Source organism: Lissotriton vulgaris, chromosome 12 (genome assembly GCF_964263255.1).
Source record: "Lissotriton vulgaris chromosome 12, aLisVul1.2, whole genome shotgun sequence".
Classification (NCBI taxonomy): domain Eukaryota; kingdom Metazoa; phylum Chordata; class Amphibia; order Caudata; family Salamandridae; genus Lissotriton; species Lissotriton vulgaris.
In genome coordinates, this window is record NC_141700.1 from 741,935,253 (window position 1) to 741,957,352 (window position 22,100).

The 22,100-nt window shown below is 42.9% G+C and overlaps 1 protein-coding gene across 1 annotated transcript in view; it reads right to left on the reverse strand.

Moving 5' to 3' along the window:
- Positions 1-22,100, reverse strand: part of LOC147678523 (vomeronasal type-2 receptor 26-like) — a 78,744-nt gene that overhangs the window by 9,588 nt on the left and 47,056 nt on the right. The window contains exons 3-4 of the mRNA XM_086945668.1: positions 8,308-8,535; positions 2,417-2,540 (exon numbers count right to left, since the gene is read on the reverse strand). Coding sequence (XP_086801794.1) covers positions 2,417-2,540; positions 8,308-8,535 — 352 coding nt within the window. The remainder of the gene's footprint in view (positions 1-2,416; positions 2,541-8,307; positions 8,536-22,100) is intronic.

Consider the following 22,100-nt stretch of genomic DNA (forward strand, 5'->3'; position numbering starts at 1 on the left):
AAACACTCTGACCCTGTAAATTTGAGGATATGACTTCAAAATTACTTTATTTGATTAATTGAATATTAATCATAAAAGTTACAGAGATACATCACAGATACAAATTTGAATTGTATACGATTTCTGGTTGCAGTAGTGTTCTCCTTTATATAAATACGTAACCCCCATTGTGGATACAACTGATGGTCATTTAATGTCTAATGTCTGTTATTTTCATATTTTTAACACCCATTGAGGAATACCCCAGTGGGGTTAATCGTCCACACATACATATGTTTGATTAAAAGTGTACTACATATACATTTTTGATCACTCCTGGAAATAATGCTTGTCTCTGGAGCATTGCTACCTATTCATTAACTGTAGGGAAGTTTGTTCCTGAACAATAGTCTTCATTATTTAGCACATTCAAAACATTCATATATGTCAATAGAGCTTGTAATGGATTTTCAACTTTCTTCAGAGACTGGCTTGACCATGGCGAAGTTGAAATACTGACAGAGGTATAGATAGTAAAAAGCAACAAAGGTATTAGCATGCTGGGGCATATCCAGGTTTACCACAAGGCCTGCCTTATTCCATACCCTTCAGATGACATTGAAATTAAATACATCATAACCTAAATTGTTCTTTTGATTTAGGGTAAGGATAAATACATATTTAGAAACGTATAAGTAAATCCACAGATGTTTGATTGATACCCTTGCATTGGTACAGGAGAGAAGGTAAGGAATTTTAAAAAGCCATCACACACCAAGGAAACTGATCACCAGTGCAATCAAGCTCATTGAAAGCTTACATTCTGTAAGAAGATATTAGCATTACTCCTCTCCATATCAATAAAAACATTACCAGAACTGAATATATATTTGGCCTACTGTGCTAGTAATCAACATTATGTCTTAGGAATCGGACCATTTATTAATACTATGTATTGTATGAGAAATTCTGATTTTAGATTTGTTCACAGCTTGATCACATCTCTTAGAATCTATTTAGGGGAAAGGTTTTAAGCCTGTAACCAAATGTCAACATTTCAAATTTTACTATAAGTTTTATAATTATATTAATTGATATCTCTCTTCACAACAGGATCAGTCACATCTAATTCTAAATGTCTGTCTGTTCTCATTTTCAGTGCATACCCCGGTGCAATAATGTCCTCTTCTTATTTGCACCAGATTGTTTTGCTGTCCAACAGTAGAGCCCAGGACATGGTCCGTTGGGGCTAGAACAAAAGTGACTACTCGCTCCTCAGAAATATATGGACAGTCTTAATGTTTGGTGAATACATTTTACTCAGACATTCTATTTTTTAAACTGTTCAGCCCACTCCCTCATAAGTCAATTCATTCACTTTCCCATGAATGTGTTGTGAGACTAGATTTGGTATGTGGTATATATGTGTGAATGATCTTCCAGTTGAAGGCATATTCCAAGATGCACAAGATGAGGTCCATTGTGTTTCATTTAAAGTTAAAATAATGTTCTTATCCTTGGAGCAGTTGCTCCTGGAGGTCTGTTTGGTAATTTCACAGTGACTGATACAGGGCTGCCCCTCTATTGATCACAGAAATCACCCCGATAATGGGACTGTTAAAAACAGGTTGGCCATCTGATGAGATTAGACCACTGATTCGTTCAAAATAGACTCAAGCTCAATTTGATTGTATATTATATTACCTCCAATCTAATAGCCAGCCTCTAATTATGACTCCTACCGCCCCCAATGTAAGAAGTCCGGAAACATTACTGTAAATGTGTGGCCTGCTTTTGTTGTCTGAGGACAGGAAATTCAAAGGTTAAAGGTATGTCATTGGGTTCCACTCACTGCTCCCAGTGTATCTTACATATTAGTATACGAGAACCGGTATCATGTACAAGTTTTAGAGGTCAGAAGGAAGCCCTTCAGCACCGGAACAGAGGATAAGGTACAGAAAGAAGCAGATGCTACTGGCTCGAAATCTAAGGCTAGGCCTGGGACTAGAGACAAATGATGAAACCTCTGCCTCTGCTTCAAGGAGGGTTCACTTGCCCTGTGACAAGGTGTCTCTGATAAATGAAAACAGAGCCAGCCAAGACCTGCATAGAGGATATACAGAAGCAGGGAGTTTGGCAGAGAGTAATGCAGTAGTTTTAAGGCCTTTGTAACACCAGTGTAAACTACTGTTACCCACAATGAACACCTTCCCCCAATGTGTTGCTGCACGAGGATCTAGGGAAAGGGTCTAACATCATTCAAGGCAAGCTCAGTGACAGTAATGGTCTCTTTGCCTTTCAAAAGGAATTAGTGTCCTGTAAACTGTCCAGTTGGTTGTTTAGCACTGGTTTTGGTATACTCAAAGGTGAACATTACATCAAATCAAACATTTGGAAGAAGGAAACTAAGCAACCTCTAATCTTCTGATGCACATACCAGTTTGGTTGGAAATCTCCCCAGGAGGACAGAGAATACACTGGAAGCAGCAGGCAGGTTGCCCTTTTCTAGTAACTTTTCTAAATCCAGGAGGACAGCTTGGACTGCACACTGAAAGAGGAACCTGGAGGTCAAAAAATGGGAGCAAAGATCATATCTTAATCAGAAGTAATTCAATATTCTTTCCAGAATGAACCAAAATAACTTGACAAAAATCCATTCTATCTGTGCATTGGAATGTGTTCTCCATAACTAATTAGTTGACTTTGACAAAATTGTTGTTATGTAGATGAAATTCACATAATTCAAGAATTTTACATTACATAAATCTGTGAAATTTCTTGAGTCTTTCTTTTATGTCCGTCGTTGTTTTCATATTCACTGATACCTTCCCTTAGTCCAACTCTTTAGTTTCACTACTCTCATGACTCTGCAAGCACAGCCCTACTTTTATAACCACCTTCATGCCCGGAGCATGCACACTTCTTCTCTGTAGATGTGATTTTGGATTTTTCCTGTTCGCCCTTGCTCCCCCAGCGTCCTTTGCCAAAGCGGTGTTGGGAATTCATAGGAATTGTTTGAGGTTCACCCCTTCTTGATTCCCCGGATAAACTAGGTATTGCTAACAATTTTGTTTCTTCATTTTTGCCATCTTTAGTTATTATGCATTGTCCCCAAAGGGCTTTGTCCTCATTTCCTTTTTTGTGTTTTTTACAGATTGGCCTGTGTACTACATACAAACTGGCTTTTCTCATTCCCGGCTTCTAAGGTACTATGGGGCGTATTATCAACGGCCAGCGATAATTATCGCTAAGCGCTCTTAGAGCAAGTATATTTGTAGCTGGCTATCGCTGCATTATATCGCCGAGATAGCGAGTTATCATCAACGCTTTTCCCTGATGATAGGGAGATGTGGATTCAGCCATAGAATCTACCTCCCATTATATGTATAGCTAAGTCTACATTTTTGCAGACGTTAGCTTACGGCGATAATCGCGGTTAGGGCAACTTTTTTTATCGCAACACGAGCATTATTAATAGGGAGAACTTGTCTTGGCGACTGTTTCCATTTACTTTTAGTGAGGAACGCCTACCTTGCATGTCATTAGCGATAAATATCGCTGACATGCAAAGAGGCAAAAAATCGGGCGCTATTGCCATAAGCTGTCACTAACAGCTGTTAGCGACTGCTTGCTAATAGGGCGATAAAAAGATTGCAGCGTTAGCGGCAAAAAGTGCAGCTAACGCGGCGATATTGCCTTTGAAAATATGCTCCTTGTCCTGTTGCCAGCGTTGCTGTGCTTTTATACACATTTTTATATTTACAAACAGATGCCACTAAATCCCCGAGATTGACACTGTGACATTCTCTTGCACCATGCCACTTTGGTAAGCTCCTAGTACCTCAATGATGTTTATTCTTTCGTAGTTAAAATGTGTTATATGTACACTTGATAATCTGTTCCTAGGGATTTGATTTTTCATTTTAACTTGTGTGTAAATCATTATTATTATTATTTTAGTCTTTATTTTTCTCTTTTATGGATGTTTAATTTTGCATTAACCCCTTTCACTGCGCACGTCGTGCCATCGCGAGGACTTCCTCCGTAGTGCTGCGCACGTCCGTTGGCCGACACGCCCCCGCCCACTTAATCAAACCGCCGCACCGCCTTCGGAATTCGTGCCGCTATTAATTTTGCATTACAGATGCCTATTTTCAATTGTTCTGATGATAATTCTAATATGTGTTAAGGACTGAAACATTGTCGTTATTGCATGCAGATCTCTTTTCTGTATATATGTGTTAAACCTGTCAGCCTTAGGGTCGTTTACCACCAAAGGTTTCGCCTGCTTACCTCCTTCATTTTGCTGATTCCTTTTTTGGGCCTTGGGACACTGAGCACTTTGCTGTCCAATGCAAAAGTTCATGTGCTTCCCTCCTATCCATGGGTATATTTGGTCTATCCACCATTGGGATATTTAATGTATCTGTAAATCCCTAGTAGCGTGCACTACGCGTGCCCAAGGCCTGTAAATGAAAAACTACTAGTGGGCCTGCAGCACTGATTGTGCCAAACATGCAAGCGCTGTTTAACTCTGTCTCAGGCCTCCCACTACACAACTTGTGTGTGCAGTTTGACTGCAATTTCGACTTGGTATTGAAAACCCTTTGCGGAGCCTTAAACTCCCCTTTTATTACAGTCACCCCTAAGGAAGGCTGTAGGTAGCCCATAGCACAGATTGCTGTGTAAGTAAAAGGTCAAACATGTTCTTTTAAGTTTGCAAGTCCTGGTAGTGAAAAACACAGACATTCATTTATCACTACTGTGAGGCCTACCCCTCTCATAGGTTATCATTGGCAATTCCTTATTATACTTTAAAGCTGTAATTCCTGATTGCAAAGGAGTAGCTCTGACAGGTTTTATATCTTGAGAATGGTAATGATAAATCGTCTTTGTTGGTAAAATTGGATTTAACATTATTATCTTAGAAATGCCACCTTTAGAAATTGAACATTCCTCTGCTCGTAAAGCTCTCTGTTCCTGCAGCCTGTCTCTAATATACATCTGGGGTGGGCGACAGCTTGACTTTGTACATTCCCTCTGGACAGCCACATGCAAAGGAAGGTTAGGCCTGTCTGAGTGATCATCTGCATCCGAATGGCTCATTTTGGGCAGGGAGGAGCTAATATTTACATCTGAATAGGCAGTGTCCTGTCCCCACACAAAGGGTTAAAAACCCCCCTGTAGTGAGCCTTAAACGTGGCCAGAAAGAAATGATTTCGGTGCACTACAAAGACCCTTCTTTTAAGTCATCCCCACTTCAAAGGTCCAACTGGTTATTCATACTGGGTCTCTGACCCCACCGGATGAGACACTACTGGACAAGTAAAGAACCTCTGTGAGCAGAACGGCTGTGCTGCTACAAAGACTATCATGATGCAGGACTATTGCCCTGGAAGAACTGCTTCTCTTCTGTGCTGCCCTGCTGCCTGTTGCTCTCTGACCCTGCTGAGGGAGAGCTTGACTCGTCCTTGAATTTGGAGTGATCTCCAAGGACTTGTTGGCTTGCCTCCTGTTCCTGAGACTCAGGGATATCAAAGTCTCACGAACTGCTCCTGTGCTTGGTCCATTGGAAGTGGAACCAGGTGCTTGCTCCAGCAAAATTGATGCATCTCCTGTCTGCGTTTAGCATAACCGGCATATTGACTCTGTTGCAGGAGCAAAAACAAAGCATCACAGTCAGAAACAGCACATTACTTTAAAGAATCAGGTCATCAGAACCAATGTGCTGTGTGAGAATATCGATGCATTCCCTTGACTGTGTGGATAAACCCAGAGCATCATCTAAGAGACTAACACCTTTCGGCTTGGCCCATTGTCTTCGTAACCGATGCATCACCACCACTGTATGAAGAAAATAGATGAATCACCTTGATTTGGGGATCAACACCAACACATCGCTCTGGTTTGCCCTGCATCTCGCTGTTGCAACCAGGATCAAAGTACAGCATTCAGCAGGCTCACGTGGCTCCTCTATCCAGGCCAAGCTGCATCGGAGCCAGAATCTTGACTTTGCCATGGTCCAGCATGACCAGGTAACTCCCATACGCGCTAACTGCTTCTAAACACTATTTTTACATTTAATCTTTAAAAATTAATATCTCAACTCAATCGATTTATCTCATTTTGGTCTTGTTGTATTTCAAAACATGATATCTATTTAACTAAAGTGGCGTGGAGTCTTTTTGTATTGTTTTTTATTGTGTTACTGTGTATTGTGTTACACAAATACTTTACACATTGCCTCTCAAGTTAAACCTGCCTGATCTGTGCCAAGCTACCTGAGGGTGAGCCCAGTATAAATGTTAGTGTGAATTTTACTTACCATGACTACGATTATGGTTGCTGCTTGGACAGGGTGCATACCTCTGCGACCAGAAACCCAATTTCTAACAATATGAATATTACAAATTGAGTGAGCTTTAATGCTATTATTTAGATTGTGACATAAAAAATACAGTTCTGAGTCACGTTTATCACTCTTGCTTGCCTGGGCACACTGTCACATCATGCTTGCCTCACTACCCACTATTATGGATGTCATTGAATGTTTCTCTGTCATTTTGAATATTAATACATTGTTTGAAATGCAAACTCATTTTTTGTTATCACGAATATTGCTTCATCATGTAGGGACACTTGTTTCCTGAAATTATTATATACCCTAGGTCCCTATGTATCCATGTGTCTCCCTTGTTTCTTGTAACCTTGAAAGTTTTTGCATTCAGGTTGTCTTGGCCAGGGGCTTTCCCATTCTTGAGAGATCAGATGACAGTGACGATGTATTCTTTCTGTAATGGAGTTGTAGTCACATCCAAATCTGCCTCTGCTTCTTTGACTTCCACTTTGATTGTTTGTACTGGTCTGTTTAAGACTTCTTTGAAGTGCTTGGCCCAATGTTCTTGCTGCTCTTTCGACTTTGTGAGTAGTGTTTCTTGGGTATAATAGGGATTTTGTAAAATGTGTAAGAATTTAACCATAAAATCATAATCAGGCCCTTATAGTAAGCCACCATGTTGTGGTTAATTTCAGAAATGAAAGCCGGAGAGGGCCACCATGTCATAGTGGCCTGCCTGCATTTTGTTTTGTTTTCATTTTCAGAAGTAAACACACAACGTGAACACTTCTTTCTGAAAAGAAAAAATAGCCTTGGTATGAAGGGAGATTTCTACATGGGGATGATGACAGTGTTTAATTCCCTGACCAGATCTGTTGTGCCACACAGAGCTGACACATGCAGGTAGAATCTGCACTTGATAGACACATTTTAAAGTGTAGAACTCCTGATTGGCATGAGGCAGTGTTCCTGTGGTGGATGGATAATGATAATGCTTGTGTTAATTGAGACTCAACAGGGCCTTCACCTGCGTACAATTAGCTCTAGTAGTTGAAAAACGTAATCTCTCTTTCTAGTTCACTACTTGACAAACTTCAGTGATCCTAGTTAACTTTCCTTCCACCTTAATTCTCAAGATTTCACATGATTGTTTCTACTTCTAGAAAATATAAATCAGTACTCAGTACTGAAACCTCACAGCCACAAAAAAAAAAAAAAAATATATATATATATATATATATATATATATATTTATATATATATATATATATTTATATATATATATATATATATATATATATATATATATATATATATATATATATATATATATATATATATATATATATATATATATATATATATATATATATATCAAAACGCCGTAGTAGATAAAAACAGCAGCCACGGACACGTTAGTAGACTATTCAGCAACATGATTTATTGAAACAAGACCGGCAGGGTGTCAGGGAACACAATACGCGTTTCGGGATTATTCCCTTGATCACGAGTGATATATATAGCATCACCATAAAGAACTGGAAAGTAAAAATTAATCACTGTAATTTGACTCCACGTTCAATGACACACTCTGTTTCTTGCACACATGGGACCTTTCTGATAACTGGAGAGTGAAAGAAGAGACAGACCTTGGGAAAAGGAGAGGGGAAGATCTATGAAGTGTAGATAGAAAACCATAAAGGGCACAGAGACACAGAAAGGAACAGAGATAATGCAGGAAGAAAGGAGGAATGAAGGGGACATGGAAGGGGAGAGAAGAAACAAAGGACAGATGAAAATGAAAAGTATGAACGATAGAACAAGCCTTTGCTTGATCTCAGCTAAAACATATGTGTCTTTTATTCCAATGAAACCTCCCTATTTCGCATAATATTTTTTACCTCAGATGTTACACTGTAAGTAACAGGTATTGCTATTACCCAATGTATTGGAACTTAAAGACAGATGCTTACCTGCAAGAGTTATCTTACCTGTGCGCTGCCTAGAGGCCACACGATGGTGCTGGCATTGAGGAGAAGGTTCCTTCCGGGAGGAGCCCGTGAATCAAATTTTCCCACATTCACATGCTTGAGAGTGCCATCAGAGCCTAGCTGCCAGTTGACAACATCATATTGAGCCAGAGGATTACCATTTCTGTCAAAGAAATGATTTGAGCCATCTTCATCATCAATCTTTATATTTTTAAGGTAGTGGAGGAGCTGTCAGAAAGAAAATAATTGTCTTCTTTCATTTGCACTTTCACTTTCAGTACTTGGATAGGGCTACATCAGGGTTTTAAATCCTTTAAGTGACTATATCCCATTTATTTTTAGTTTTTTTTATGAGGAGGGGGTGTACAAAATAGATGACAAATATAAATATTACAAATATTATTAGAATGAATATTTAGGCATAGAAAGGTCTTCATTAATGCATCAAATATTAAGAATAAATATGCATATTGTCTTCATGAAAAGATCATTGATCAATCAAAGTTTCCCTATAATTGTTCCTATTTCCAATGGCACCTAGCTTGAATTTTTTCCAGCAACACACTCATCAGAAGACTCCACAAAATTGGCATCCAAGGACCCACACTACGGCAACACACACTACACTAGGATCTCCAAGCAGCTCACACACATACTCCAACCATCCAGAATGACATGCAAGAACCATCCTAATCCTCACACGCTGCACTCACATCTCAGTCCGAGAGCTCCATTCGCTCTCCATTCACAAATGCAGTCCGTTTAAACTCTCAATACACACACAGGAAGCCATGTACAAAGCTGGGCCAGCATACCTGAACAGCTGCATACACTTTCACCAGCATTCCAGACATCTACGCCACGCCTCACTCTTACTCACAAACACACCCTTCATTCTACTACATAGCATCCGAAACATGTAACAACTTCCATCAACACATCAGAGCCTCTTTCTCCCTTATTGCGTTCCACAAGAAGGTGAAGAACAGGCTCTTTGAATAACCAAAGGGGATAAATATCCTTACTCCTGCTAAAAAACCTTGTTACACTCGCTAGTGATTAGCACAGTCTACAAATCAACAAAACATAACTTAACATAACTTAAAGAATATAATTTATTCAACCACAAAACTAGGCAAATATTGTAAGTTTCTATGGTTTTTAAATATAGGTCTAGCAACAAACCTCAAGATAAATATTAGTTTGCCATCTCAATCTGCCACCACGGAAATATTAAAATCCGCAGAAATTTGTAGATCTAACTGGCTCCCGCAAAAGCTGAAAATCCCCTCCAAGAATTGCACAATGCTGGAGCAAGACAACACTGAACAAAGCTAATTGTGTGCATCATTTTTAGGCCGCTAAATCATTTTGATCAATCTTAAGTTCTATTTTATCCAAGGGATTCAATAAATGATCCACTTAGTGGAAAACTACATTCTCCTAAAATGTTCCCTTTTTGTAGTAGAGAAATTCGATTCATTTACAGTTTTCCAAATTCCTTGATTTAATGTATTATCTGCATTCATGTGCCCATTTCTTAGTATTTCTTCGCATGTTAAATTACCTTGTTGCGCTCTACAACATAGGAAACCATGCCCCTATTCCATATGCTTGTCTTGTTTCATCCTAATTAATTTAGAAAATAACGTTAAAGGCACTACTATTGGTGTAGATTCCAATTCAACTAATTGATGGATTAATTTGAATATAAGAAAAACAAAACCATTCCTAATGCTTCTTATTTAAATTGTTAATGGAGCTCTTTGAATTCTACTGTGAGCCTGAAACTAAATCGCTCAAATTACCTATCCCTATTCTGCGGCATCTGATAACTCCAATTTATGTTAATGGCGCCTGGGGGGGAAGCCGGGAGATAGCGAAACCTGTGATTTTTTGAATTGTGTATTTTAACTGTATTTTACTCACTTGTTCCCCCTTCTGGGCACTTGCATTGTAAAAACTTCCAAGGCTCTAGCAGTCCCGCGCAGCTGATTGTAAGAGATGCAGCAGTACCACAACATCCTCGCCGCCAAGATTGTCCAGAGGCTACTGGCCACGCCCCCTCAAACAGGCCACGCCCCCACCAAAACCTTTAAATCGCGCTGAATGCTAGCGCGCAGTAGAGACAAACTAAACTCCTGAGGCGGAAGCCAGGAGAAAGCGAAACCTGTGATTTTTTTAAATTGTGTATTTTGAGTGTATTTTACTCACTTGTTCCCCATTCTGGGCACTTGCATTGTAAAAATTCCAAGGCTCTAGCAGTCCCGCGCAGCTGATTGTAAGAGCTGCAGCGGTACCACAACATCCTCGCCGCCGCCATTGTCCAGAGGCCACTGGCCACGCCCCCCCTCAAACAGGACACGTCCCCGCCAAAACCTTTAAATCGCGCTGAATGCGAGCGCGCAGTAGAGACAAACTAAACTCCTGAGGCGGAAGCCAGGAGATAGCGAAACCTGTGATTTTTTTAAATTGTGTATTTTTTTGGGGGGGGAACCTTTATTATTACTTCAAGCAAATACAAGCAAGGGCCTACAACCACCCCGGCCGGCCGCTAGTCAAGTCGTAAGTACAGCAAATCAATGTGGGAAGATATAGCAGCCCGGAAACCGGGGTCTAACAAGTGTCCAGGATATGACTTGTATTCAAGCGTACTGGCCGAAATTCAGGATTCATGAAGGTTCATTTTACAATAAAGAAAAAACTAAGAATCAATGCCATATGGTCATACATGGTCCTACAATAACAAGCATGAATCAGGAAATCCGCAAATAGTGCAAATACAATTGAAGTATTGGGGGTAAGGTATATGAGTCAGGATAAATGTGAACACAAACCCGTTCCGTAGCAAAGCTGCACCCCACCCCTCAAAACGAAACATACTGTAGGAAACATGAAAAACGACGACACCAAAAAGGAAGAAAGACAAAAGGGCCATAGAAACAAATAACGGACAAATTAACAAACCCCATCCCCCTACCCCCACCCTGCACCCCTGCAGAAGGCCACGGCCTACCCCCCCCCCCCGCTGCGTGCCTGTCGCCCTAAATAAGAGACCCGAAATATAGAAAAAGAGGAGAAGGAAGCAAAGAAGAAAAAAGTGGAGAAGGGCCCTCGATCATGCCACCCGGCCCCCCCCACCCCCGCGCCCAGTAAACATCCTAAAAGCAAGATCAGAATAGTCATGGAAAACATTAATCACCGATAGCACCGTCAATAAAATCCCCGCCGAGTGTCCCCGAAATCACCGTCAGCCATCAATAAGTCCACTGGATCCTAGACGGTATCACCCCTGGCCTTTTCTATCAGTAGTACCAACATACGTCCACTTATCAATCGGCATACAGAGCGGCGTGGAGGGTCCAAGTGATCCGGGCGGACCGGGCCGTGTTATTACTCCCTGGGACTTCAGCAACCAAAACCCAGCCGAATATGTATGGCGGAAATCTGTCTGTGTCGGTATCGATCCCGAAAACATCCTCAAGTCCGAACACAGTCTCACCATCAAAGGAGAGAGAGTCACACCATCCGGCGAGCGCTGAGACGTCGCCGGGGCAGCCCAAGACATAGATCGGCGTTGTTTCCCCAGCCGCTGATTAGATATGTGCCCCGACGAGTCACTCACATGTACTACAGATCTGTCCAAGGCGATCTCATGAGCCGGGTCTTCCAGCGTCTCCACAAACCTAGGCGTAGCTGGAGCACTCTTCACTGACATAGAGGCGGGCACATCGGCACTTCCTTGAGATCGAACTGTGCCCGTGCGGAACGGTGGGACAACAATGGCGGCCATCCTTCTTCCCAGGTCCCGGGCATTACGGATCAGGGTCGCATGCAGGGTCGTTAGAGCAGCCAATATATCTTTGGATGTGGGCTCTTTCTCGTGCCGCCAGACCCCTGAACCCTTCCGCACGGCAGCTTTTCTATCCGGATGTGGTCTGCGTATGAGGGTGCCAGCCGCCATCTTAGCTGATCCGGCCTCGTCCTTCTTCACCTCACCTCGGGACCGGGCCCCACACCAGGGCGCAACAGGATTCACAGCGAGGACCCAGAAAGTCAAGGCAGGCTTCCAAGAGAAGAGCCACCAAAGGGCTAAACAAAATCTCTGCCGCTCCCCGGGAGCTGCCAGCCGATTCCGGGGGAAGTCTTTAGTTATGCCCAGACACAACACTGGAAAGGGGGCCAAATATCATGCACTCCCCTCGATCCTGCTTTGCCACGCATCCCCACGAGGCACTCCGCTAGATGGACTGGGTCGCCACTGTCGCCATCGGCCCATCAAGCCTCCGGTGCCCTCCGGCTGACTCCTCATCTCCACCAATGGCCGCTGTTGTCACAGTCGCGGCCGGCTGTTCTTCTCACTCGACACCCCGGTCCCAGCTCCATGAGGGCCGCAAAACAGTCAGGGACATTTCTTCGGGTCTGCCGCACGTAGAAGCCTCAGGAGCAAACGGTCGGTGAAAGTTTTCCTTCGCCTACTTAAATATACCGTTACGGCTCAGGATAGTTGCCAGGATGTATGCGTGGGGTGAGAGGGCTCACGGAGCCGAGCGTCTATGGGGCCATCTCAGTCGCTAGCTTGGCTCCTCCCCCTAAATTGTGTATTTTGACTGTATTTTACTCACTTGTTCCCCCTTCTGGGCACTTGCATTGTAAAAACTTCCAAGGCTCTAGCAGTCCCGCGCAGCTGATTGTAAGAGCTGCAGCGGTACCACAACATCCTCGCCGCCGCCATTGTCCAGAGGCCACTGGCCACGCCCCCCTCAAACAGGCCACGCCCCTCCCTTACTTCGCTTCCTATTAATAATGTGCTTTCCCCGTACGCGCAGCGGACGGGCACAGCGGGCCTGCCGGCGCGCCTAAGGCAAGCCCGTCTGCGCCCGTCCGCGCCCTTCCGGGCCCAGGGACCATACCCCCTGGTCAAACGGCACGTCCTCGACTATGCTATTACGCTGATCAAATTTTCGCTCTCAATCCTAATTCGGACCATCAGACAGCCACTTTCAATTTGTTAGATCAATTCCCACAATGCTGCCCCCACTTCTCCTTCCATCTGGATAGTCCACAACGATGCCGTAGTCTAGCCTCCCGAGCAGCAACCCTTTCTCCCTCAAGCTACACTTTCCTCAGCTTGAATTTCCGTTCCCTACCCAAACACAAACATGAGATTTTTGATCTCCTCACGGATAAATCTCCTGACGCACTCTTTATTACAGAGACGTGGCTCCGTGATAGCTCCGGACCAGATATTGCAGAAGCTCTTCCTGCTCAATATGCGATTGTAAGGCATGATCGCCCCAGGAAAATTGGTGGCGGTGTTGCAATAATATTTAAAAATATCTATCAATGCCATCTGGATCCTGCTCCATTAAACGGCTGTGAGGCAGCGTTTTTTAAGCTTGCTCCTCAACCCAAAATCACCCTTTCAGGTCTACTGGTGTATGGCCCGCCAGGTCTTAGCAACGCCTGGCAGTCACAACTCTCTGAAATCATAGCCCCGGCTGTATCTATATCTAGCAATTTCGTAGTCATCGATGATCTGAACGTACATCTTGACGATCAGAATGACAATTTGGCCTGCAACCTTATTGCAGACCTTGCTTCCATGAACCTCAGCCTATCTAACAAGGGCTCCACTCATAAAGGCGGTCACCTTTTAGACCCAATTTTCTCTAATTGTATCCATGTAAAGTGTTCCACGGCTGTGCCAATCATCTGGTCTGATCACTTTTTAATTAAATTCACTGTCACAAATTATGTAAATACATCCACTCACAAACCTGATACCTACTCATGGAAAAGGGATTGGAAAAAGTTCGACCCTGATGTTTTTAATACAATCCTATCTGATCTTAAGCCAGAGAATTTATTTACGTCTAATGATATGGATGTGATGGCCAGTGCTGCAAACGATTGGCTCTCGGAAGCCTTAAATATCTGTCTCCCCACTACCCGCAAGAAAGGGATTACTCACAAAGCACCCGCCCCTTGGTACAATGAGTCGCTTCGCTTGCACAAATCAAAATGTAAGAAATTAGAACGCTTATGGAGGAAAGATTACTCTCTTACATCTGGTACCGCCTATAAAACTGAGCTGAAATGCTATCATAAGGCGTGTGCTATAACCAGAGCCATCCACGTCAACAAATCCATAAATGAAGCAATAAATAAATCAAAAACCCTGTTCAATGTGGTGAAGGAACTCGCCGGTTCTCAGACCACGGCCACACTTCCCCAACTATCCAACGCGAAATGCGATGAGCTTGCCCAGTACTTCACTTCCAAAATCACGAATATACATCAGGATATCCTTGCTCAAATCAAAATACCTGTTTCCTCCACTTCCCCTCAGACTAGGAACGTGCCCACCAACTCTTCTGGGTCACCTTTGCCACTACTGCTGTCGTGGCCTGATCTCTGCTCGGAAACTCTTTCAGAAACACTGAGCAAAATTAAATCAGGATCCCGCTGGACCCATTGCCCGCCCCTATTCTGCGTTCTCTGAACCCTTCACATCTATTCACCATCTGCAAGATGCTAAACCACTCACTCGATACTGCTACTGTTCCTAGCTGTTGGAAACATGCCATGGTTACCCCGTTATTGAAGAAACCACAGGCGGATCCCAAAATATCCGCCAATTATTGTCCCATTTCTTTACTACCGGCATTCTCGAAAGTCTTGGAACGACACATCCACATCCATCTTTCAAAATTTGTGACAGACAACAATCTGTTACATCCTTCTCAATCGGGATTTCGCCCCGGTTTCTCTACGGAGACGACCTTGTTGGGCGTTACAGATAACTTGCGTCTTCTCTTGGATCGATGAGAAACAGTTGCGCTGATCTTGCTCGATCTCAGCGCAGCTTTTGATACTGTGCTACACAGTATCCTTCGCAAATCCCTTGCTGACATTGGCATTGGCAACAAAGCATTGGACTGGCTTGCATCTTTCTTGTCTGACCGCACTTTTCAAATTTTCTCTAAGTCATCATCCTCTAAGAGCCGCTCCTCCCCCCATGGGGTACTCCAAGGGTCTATCCTTAGCCCTTTGCTTTTTAATTTGTATGTCACACCTTTGGCTTATGTTGCACAATGTTCGGGATTAAATCTTTTTTCGTATGCCGATGACTCACAAATTGTTTTTTCACTCTCTCGAATTGATCCCACGGCCCCCCTCCCCTTTGCAAACTGGACTCAGCAAGATAGCTGAATGGATGAACAACAATTTACTTAAGTTAAACAGCAGGAAGACGGAGGTCCTGATTCTTGGCAACAAACCCGATCTCTGGAACCTGACTCACTGGCCCACTTCCATGGGTCCCCTTCCAACTCCATCTGAACAAGTGCGAAACTTGGGAGTAATCATCGATAGGGGTCTTTCCATGAAAGATAAGGTCAACAGAGTCACAGCCATCTGTTTTACCATCCTACAGTGGCTGCGTAAAATCTTCTGGATGATCCCCAAAAACACCCAGAGATCTGTCGTGAAAGCCCTGGTGACCTCCAGATTAGATTACGGCAACGTGCTCTATCTGGGGTCTCCAAAGACCGTCATACGTCGCCTTCAGCTAGTAGAAAATGCTGCGACTCGGCTTCTCTGTGGCTGTCGTAAACGTGACCACATAACAGAACGCCTGAGAGAGCTACATTGGCTTCGTGTTGAAAACCGGATCAAGTTTAAAGCGTTGAGCTTTATGCACAAGATCAAAGCCGGATCAGCACCCCTCTACCTTCAGGCCCTTGTCAGCCCTTACCTTCCAGCGCGCTCTCTCCGTTCCTCATCTCACCATCTTTTCAATGTACCTAGGTTCAAACTTACCAGAATGGGCGGTAGCTCCTTTTCGAACTTAGGACACAGACTGTGGAATTCACTTCCACTGGCCTTACGAATGAAAAACTGTCACACGCGATTTCTCAGAGCAGTGAAGACCTGGCTCTTCGATCTCTAGTTCTTTTGCCTTATGTTGTCGTTCTGTCTCTTAGCGCCGGGAAACCCTTATGGGTAGCTGTCGCACTTAACAAAATCAATTAATAAATAAAAAAAAATAATAACACCCTCTAACCTGGGAACACTGTAAATACAAGAAATAGAACTTTGTTTAAAAAATGGGTATTGCCTTAAAAAAGAGATTAGAGGAGCTTGTATCATTTGTTCATTGTGTTTTTAGTCCTCCTTAAATATTTGGCATACTTCTTTAATTATGTCTGATAACAAACAGTTATAATATGAAATAGGGGATTGGTACTCTTTAACTATATATAATAAAGGTGACAAAATGGCATATTTTTAAATTTAACATACTGTAGTTTTAAAATCTGCAGCAATAACCCTGCATGTTGCTTGAATAAGGAAAGATTGTGAATTGTAAACTTCCAGGACTAAATAAGGAATGTATTCATTCAATTTTATAGGCATAGAGAATGCAGGGAGTGGGAAATGATAGACAAACAGCTGTAATATTAACATGTTTATTAAATATTTCCCGTTGACTATTGACTTTTTATCCCGGGAAGAGAGATATACCCTTTTTAATCAATGGTGCATAATTTGTATGTCTGAGTAATCCATCAAAACACATATGCCATATAAGCAAAGATAGCATTTGGGATTCTTCCCAAACACTATAAGAACTTGCTCTGAGGTATTTAAAATCATTGTCTCAGTTTTAGCATGATTTCGTTTGTTGCCTCCTATTTCGGAGAAATTCCTAAAGGTCTCTAAGGAGTTCTGAATCTTGGCAAATTCTACTTAGAGGACTAAAAATATTCACCTTCATATAGTTTCAGTTTTAGAATATTTTTGAAGAATATTATTAGAATCATTACGAACTGCAATGACCAAAGTTTCATAGGCGACATCGAGCATCCCTGCCTACTGGAGGACATGGATGTGAAAAGATTGTGTGGGGTCTGCTTCAACTCATAAGAGTTATGTTCACTCTCACTTATAAAACACCATAACAGGTTTAGCTATTCCCAACACAACTTTGTATCATTGGTCTGCCTTTATGCAGATCTTTGCTCCTCTGATTAAAACCAAAAGCGTAATTGACCACAGCGTAATTAAATCTATTCCTTCTATTTATGAGCTTATTCTGGGGAGTAACGCTGATGGCTTGTTTCTTCGCTACACAGACACCTCTTATTTTAGAAAATATCGACAATATACAACTATCACTAATGCTCTTAAAGTTTGGAAGAAGATCCACAAACATATGCAAATTAGCAAGATCACCAGATATACACCTTTGTGGCACTCGTCTATCACCTCCAATATTGGTTTCGATTCTACAGCTAGAAAATGGAAACTCCTGGGTATTTTAACGGTTCATGACTTTTTGATTAATGGGATTGAAACTTCCTTTTCTGACTCAAAAGCAAAATATAATCTGCTCAATGGAGATTTTCTTAAGTATGCTCAACTATCTACGAAACTCAAATCTAATATATCAACTGTAGATCTCTCAAATATTCAATTATTTGAGTTAGTGAATAGATCCAATACAAGAATCGGCATCCTTTATGATACCCTTATGTGTGAAATTCGAGATGATCTAGAGAAAACAGAAGCAAAATGGGTAGTGAAGCTTGAAAATCCTGATGTTGATCTGTATAAATGTATAGAACTATCTAATCGCCTGCTCATGTCTAGTAATCTTAAAGCCCAGCTTTATAAAATTGTGTTTAGCTTGTATTATACCCCTGTTAAACTATATACCTGGGGGAAAAGAGAAAATGATCTTTGTCCTAGATGTGCAACGGGTCCGGCAGATAATATTCATATGTTTAGCAGTTGTGGTAAGCTCAATTTAGTAAAAAGTATGATCGCAGATTATTGGTTGGTAATATTCGGCCATAGACTACCCGAATCTGACTGCTTATATTTAATGGGTCTTGATGGGTCCTTAATGTTTACCAGAAGCGAAAGAAGACTTGTCTTTATTGGTACGGCTATACTAAGAATAATCATTTCAGCTTGTTGGAAAGACTCTGTCCCCCCTACTTTCCAAATGTGGCTAGCTCGCTTCCTAGCGGTTTGTAATTATGAGACATCGATTTATGCTACTAGGGGATTGAAAGCTAGGAAATTGGGCAAGGCTATTTGGAATCCTATACTACGATGGCGGGAAGGTATAAATCCTACCCTGAGAGGTAGTCAGTAATGTTTCTTTTTCTTCTGTTTTAACGTCTTTTTATGTTCTGTCGTATTGTTATCACTTCTCCCTGCTTATGTAATTTTCTATGTTGGTGGAATTACACCTACAGATCTTTTTCCTTTTTTCTGGTGATTTGTTGCTGATGTTTAAATTTCGTTTTTTTTTCTCTTTTATGAAATGATGTGTATCCAATGTACTGTCCTGGTTCAAATAAAAAATAAAAAATAAAAAAAATAAAACCACATAACAGGGCTAAATGCATTTTACCACACTTAGGACCTAATTATGATTCTGGCAGTCCGAGGACCACCAGACTCGTGGTGGCGCAGCCACATTATGACCCTAGTGGTTGTGATGGCCTGGAACCACCGACTGCGGCAGGAAACCGCCGTTCCCTGCTGGTTGTGCAGTGGTCAAGAGGCATCTATATGCTTGGCGGGACTATAGCAGTCCCTCCAAGCATATTGCAACTTTCATGTCTGCCAGTGATTTCATGGAGGTCTTTCCTCCATGAAAGCAGTAACGGAGATGGATTCCTCCCGCCTTGTGGATGCAGACAGGGGGGCACACCAGGAGCCCACCTGTGTGCATGCACAGAAGTTCCAGCACGATATGGACTTTCAAATCACAAAAAAAGGAATTATTTTGAGGGTTGGCAGTGCGGTGGCAGGGTGGTCCTGCCGCCACACCACCAAACTCGTAATCGGTCCCTGTTAGATCTGGTATCATTGGCGTGAGACTCTCTTCCATTTTCTACTGATTGCCTCTGTTTTTGATCCGTTTTGCTGGTTAGATGCTTTGGGCACTGTGCCACTGCTATTCAGTGCCACGGTGCAAGTGCTCACAATGTTAAATTGATGTATTAATTAGTGACTCCATGATTGGGTTATTTGTTTTACTTGTCAGACCCTAGTACAGTGCACCATGTGTGCCCAGGGCTTGCAAATCAAATGCTGCTGGTGGGCTTGCAGCGCTGGTTGTGCCACCCACAGAAGCAGCTTGTAAAGTGTATCTCAGGCCTGCCATTGCAGAGCCTGTGTGCAGTCTAGTACTGCCATGTCGACTTGGCTAGTGCACCCACTTGCCAGTCCCTAAAACTTTCCTGTTCTTCATATCGGACAATCCTATGGTAGGCCCACGGGCAGGGTGCATTGTAAGTATAAGGTAGGACATGCCCTGATGTGTGTGGCATGTCCTAATAGTGAGTTACAGCCATTTTCGTTTATTACTTTTGCAAGGGTACCTGTTCCCCACAGGCCAGAATGGGTGGTTTGATTATAACATCCTATAATCCTAACTGACTCAGGGAACATGGTGGAAATTCAAATTTAGTATGCCTGAACTCAGAATGATAAAATACATCTTTTAGTAAAGTTAGTTTTTCATATTCGGTGTTTGAAAATACCACTTTTAGAAAGTAGGTATTTTCTTGCCTAACTATCCAAGCCTGCCTCTGCTAGGTTGTGTATTCCTTGTCTGGAGTTTGAGTGCCAGGGGCTGGGGGATTCCAGGAGACAGGGTGAGTCCGCACAGGGCTAAATAGAGAGATCTGCATGTAGATGGGTGGGAGAAGTTGCATCTGGGACCAGAATGGGGCTGTGCCTTCCCTCCACAATGCAGGCTCCACCTCCTGTAGTGTCCCTGGCCTACAATGTGAAAGGAAAGAAAGAGTCTTGTCAACAAAGTGCTCGAAGACTGACCAGTACTGGTTTGGAATAGGCAGAGGCCCATCTGCCTTCAGTGGACAAAGGATTTTGCAGTATAAATATGGGGACCCAGACCCCAAAACTTTAGATCACTTCTGTAACAACAAGACAAACCTTTGCCAAGGAGAAGAACCAAGGAAGCTGCAGGAGTTTGGACTGCCCCCCTGCCAGTGTGCTGTGTTGCTGGGTTGGCTGGCAGTGGTTTCTTTATTGCCAAAGAAAGGAGAAGGAACTTTTAAGGAACTTTCATCATCTTGAAGAATATTACTCCAAGGGCTTGAACTTGTGCTTGCCTCCAGCTGAAGTCTCAGGGACAAAATACTTCACCACCAGCTCCCCTCAGAGTTTCCTTGCTGGGAATTCTGTCTGCAGAAACCTACATGTCTCTGGGAGCTGGAAGCATGACACATTGTGAAAAAGCATGTCGCAGTTGCAGCTGTTGGCGTTGCATCGCCGGAGAAGCGTGTCGCCGCTGCAGAGGTCGCGCCACGTCCCTAGAGAAGCTTACCTTTGCTAAATCTGTTACCTGATGAATCACCGGAGAAGCGTGTCGCAGAGCCTGTGGCTGCTCCAAAGCTACAGAGTTTGCCGCACGGCCACCGGGCGTGCACGCATCGTCTGCACATCGTCACATCAAGGACGCCATTTTATCGCACCGCACCGGATTGTTGCATCGCAGCAAGGCGGCATCCTGCTGCATCGCAACTGGCCTGCAGTACGAGAATCTACGCATCACCTCCTTTCGGGTAAGGATCAAGAGGCATCCTCTACTCTGCGCAGGCATTGAGGCACGATGCATCATCTGCCCCGAAGCAAGGAACCAACGCATCTCCCACTCTGCGAGCCTTTTGTTTGTTTTGCTTTACGCATCCAGGTACTTTTGTGAGAACTGTGTCGCATTTACCACCAACTTGAACTAAGTAACTTCTGCCATCTTTAAGCCTATTTTAAGTACAGTATTGTGGATTTTTTGTTGTTTGTTGTCTTGTGTTAAGTCTATATAAAGAATACTTGTTTTTATAAAAAACCTGTGTGGTGTCCATCTGTAGTGCTTTCACTGTATTGCTGTGTATATTCACAAATGCTTAACACACTGCCTCTGAGATAAGCCTGTCTGCTCATGCCAAGCTTCCAAGGGGGTAAGCAGGGGTTATCCAGTTGTGTAATCCCCTTTCCCTGACTTAGAAGCAGGGGTCCCTATTTGGTTAAAGGTGTATACCATTGTCAACTAGAGACCACCAGTTCTAACAGTCCCTTAGTAGTCTTGTAGATACCTGTGTCCTTTCCAAACAGTGGGCCTTGTTTATGAGGCCCCTAGTGGCAGTTTTGCACCGCAGGAGCATCATTGTTTTGATGCTCCGGTGGTGCAATGTGCCACAGCATATTTACATGGCCAAGCAAGCCACTCTTCATGGCCTTGTAAATATGTGCCACTTTCACGCAGAACACTGTGTTCCATGGGTGTTGCTGTAGATGTTCCAATGCAATACCCATGGAATCTGAAGCATTGGCAGATTTACGAGGAATAATAAACCTAGGAATGCATTAGATTCTAACACAATCCCCGTGGCATTCTGCAGCACAAATAGAAAGAGGAACCGCATGTGACTTTTTTTGTGCAGGAAGATACCCCTTCCTGAAAAAACAATGACCCCTCAACACAGATACCCTTGCACCTTGGTGCCAATGCAGGAGAAAAGGACAGGAATGCCATATCTCATAGATTCCATGCATTCCCGCCCTTTCCTTTTGATGTAGGGCAGTGCCACAAGAGTCCTTGTGGCGCTGCCCTATGCCAAAAATGTTGTAAATGAGGCCCAGAATGTGCAAAAGCTACGTTAGACCAGCCACCTCTCAAGAGAGAGCAGGCAAAATGTATTTTTGAAAACAGAAACTAAGCCTAAACAAGTATGCAATTTGGACAG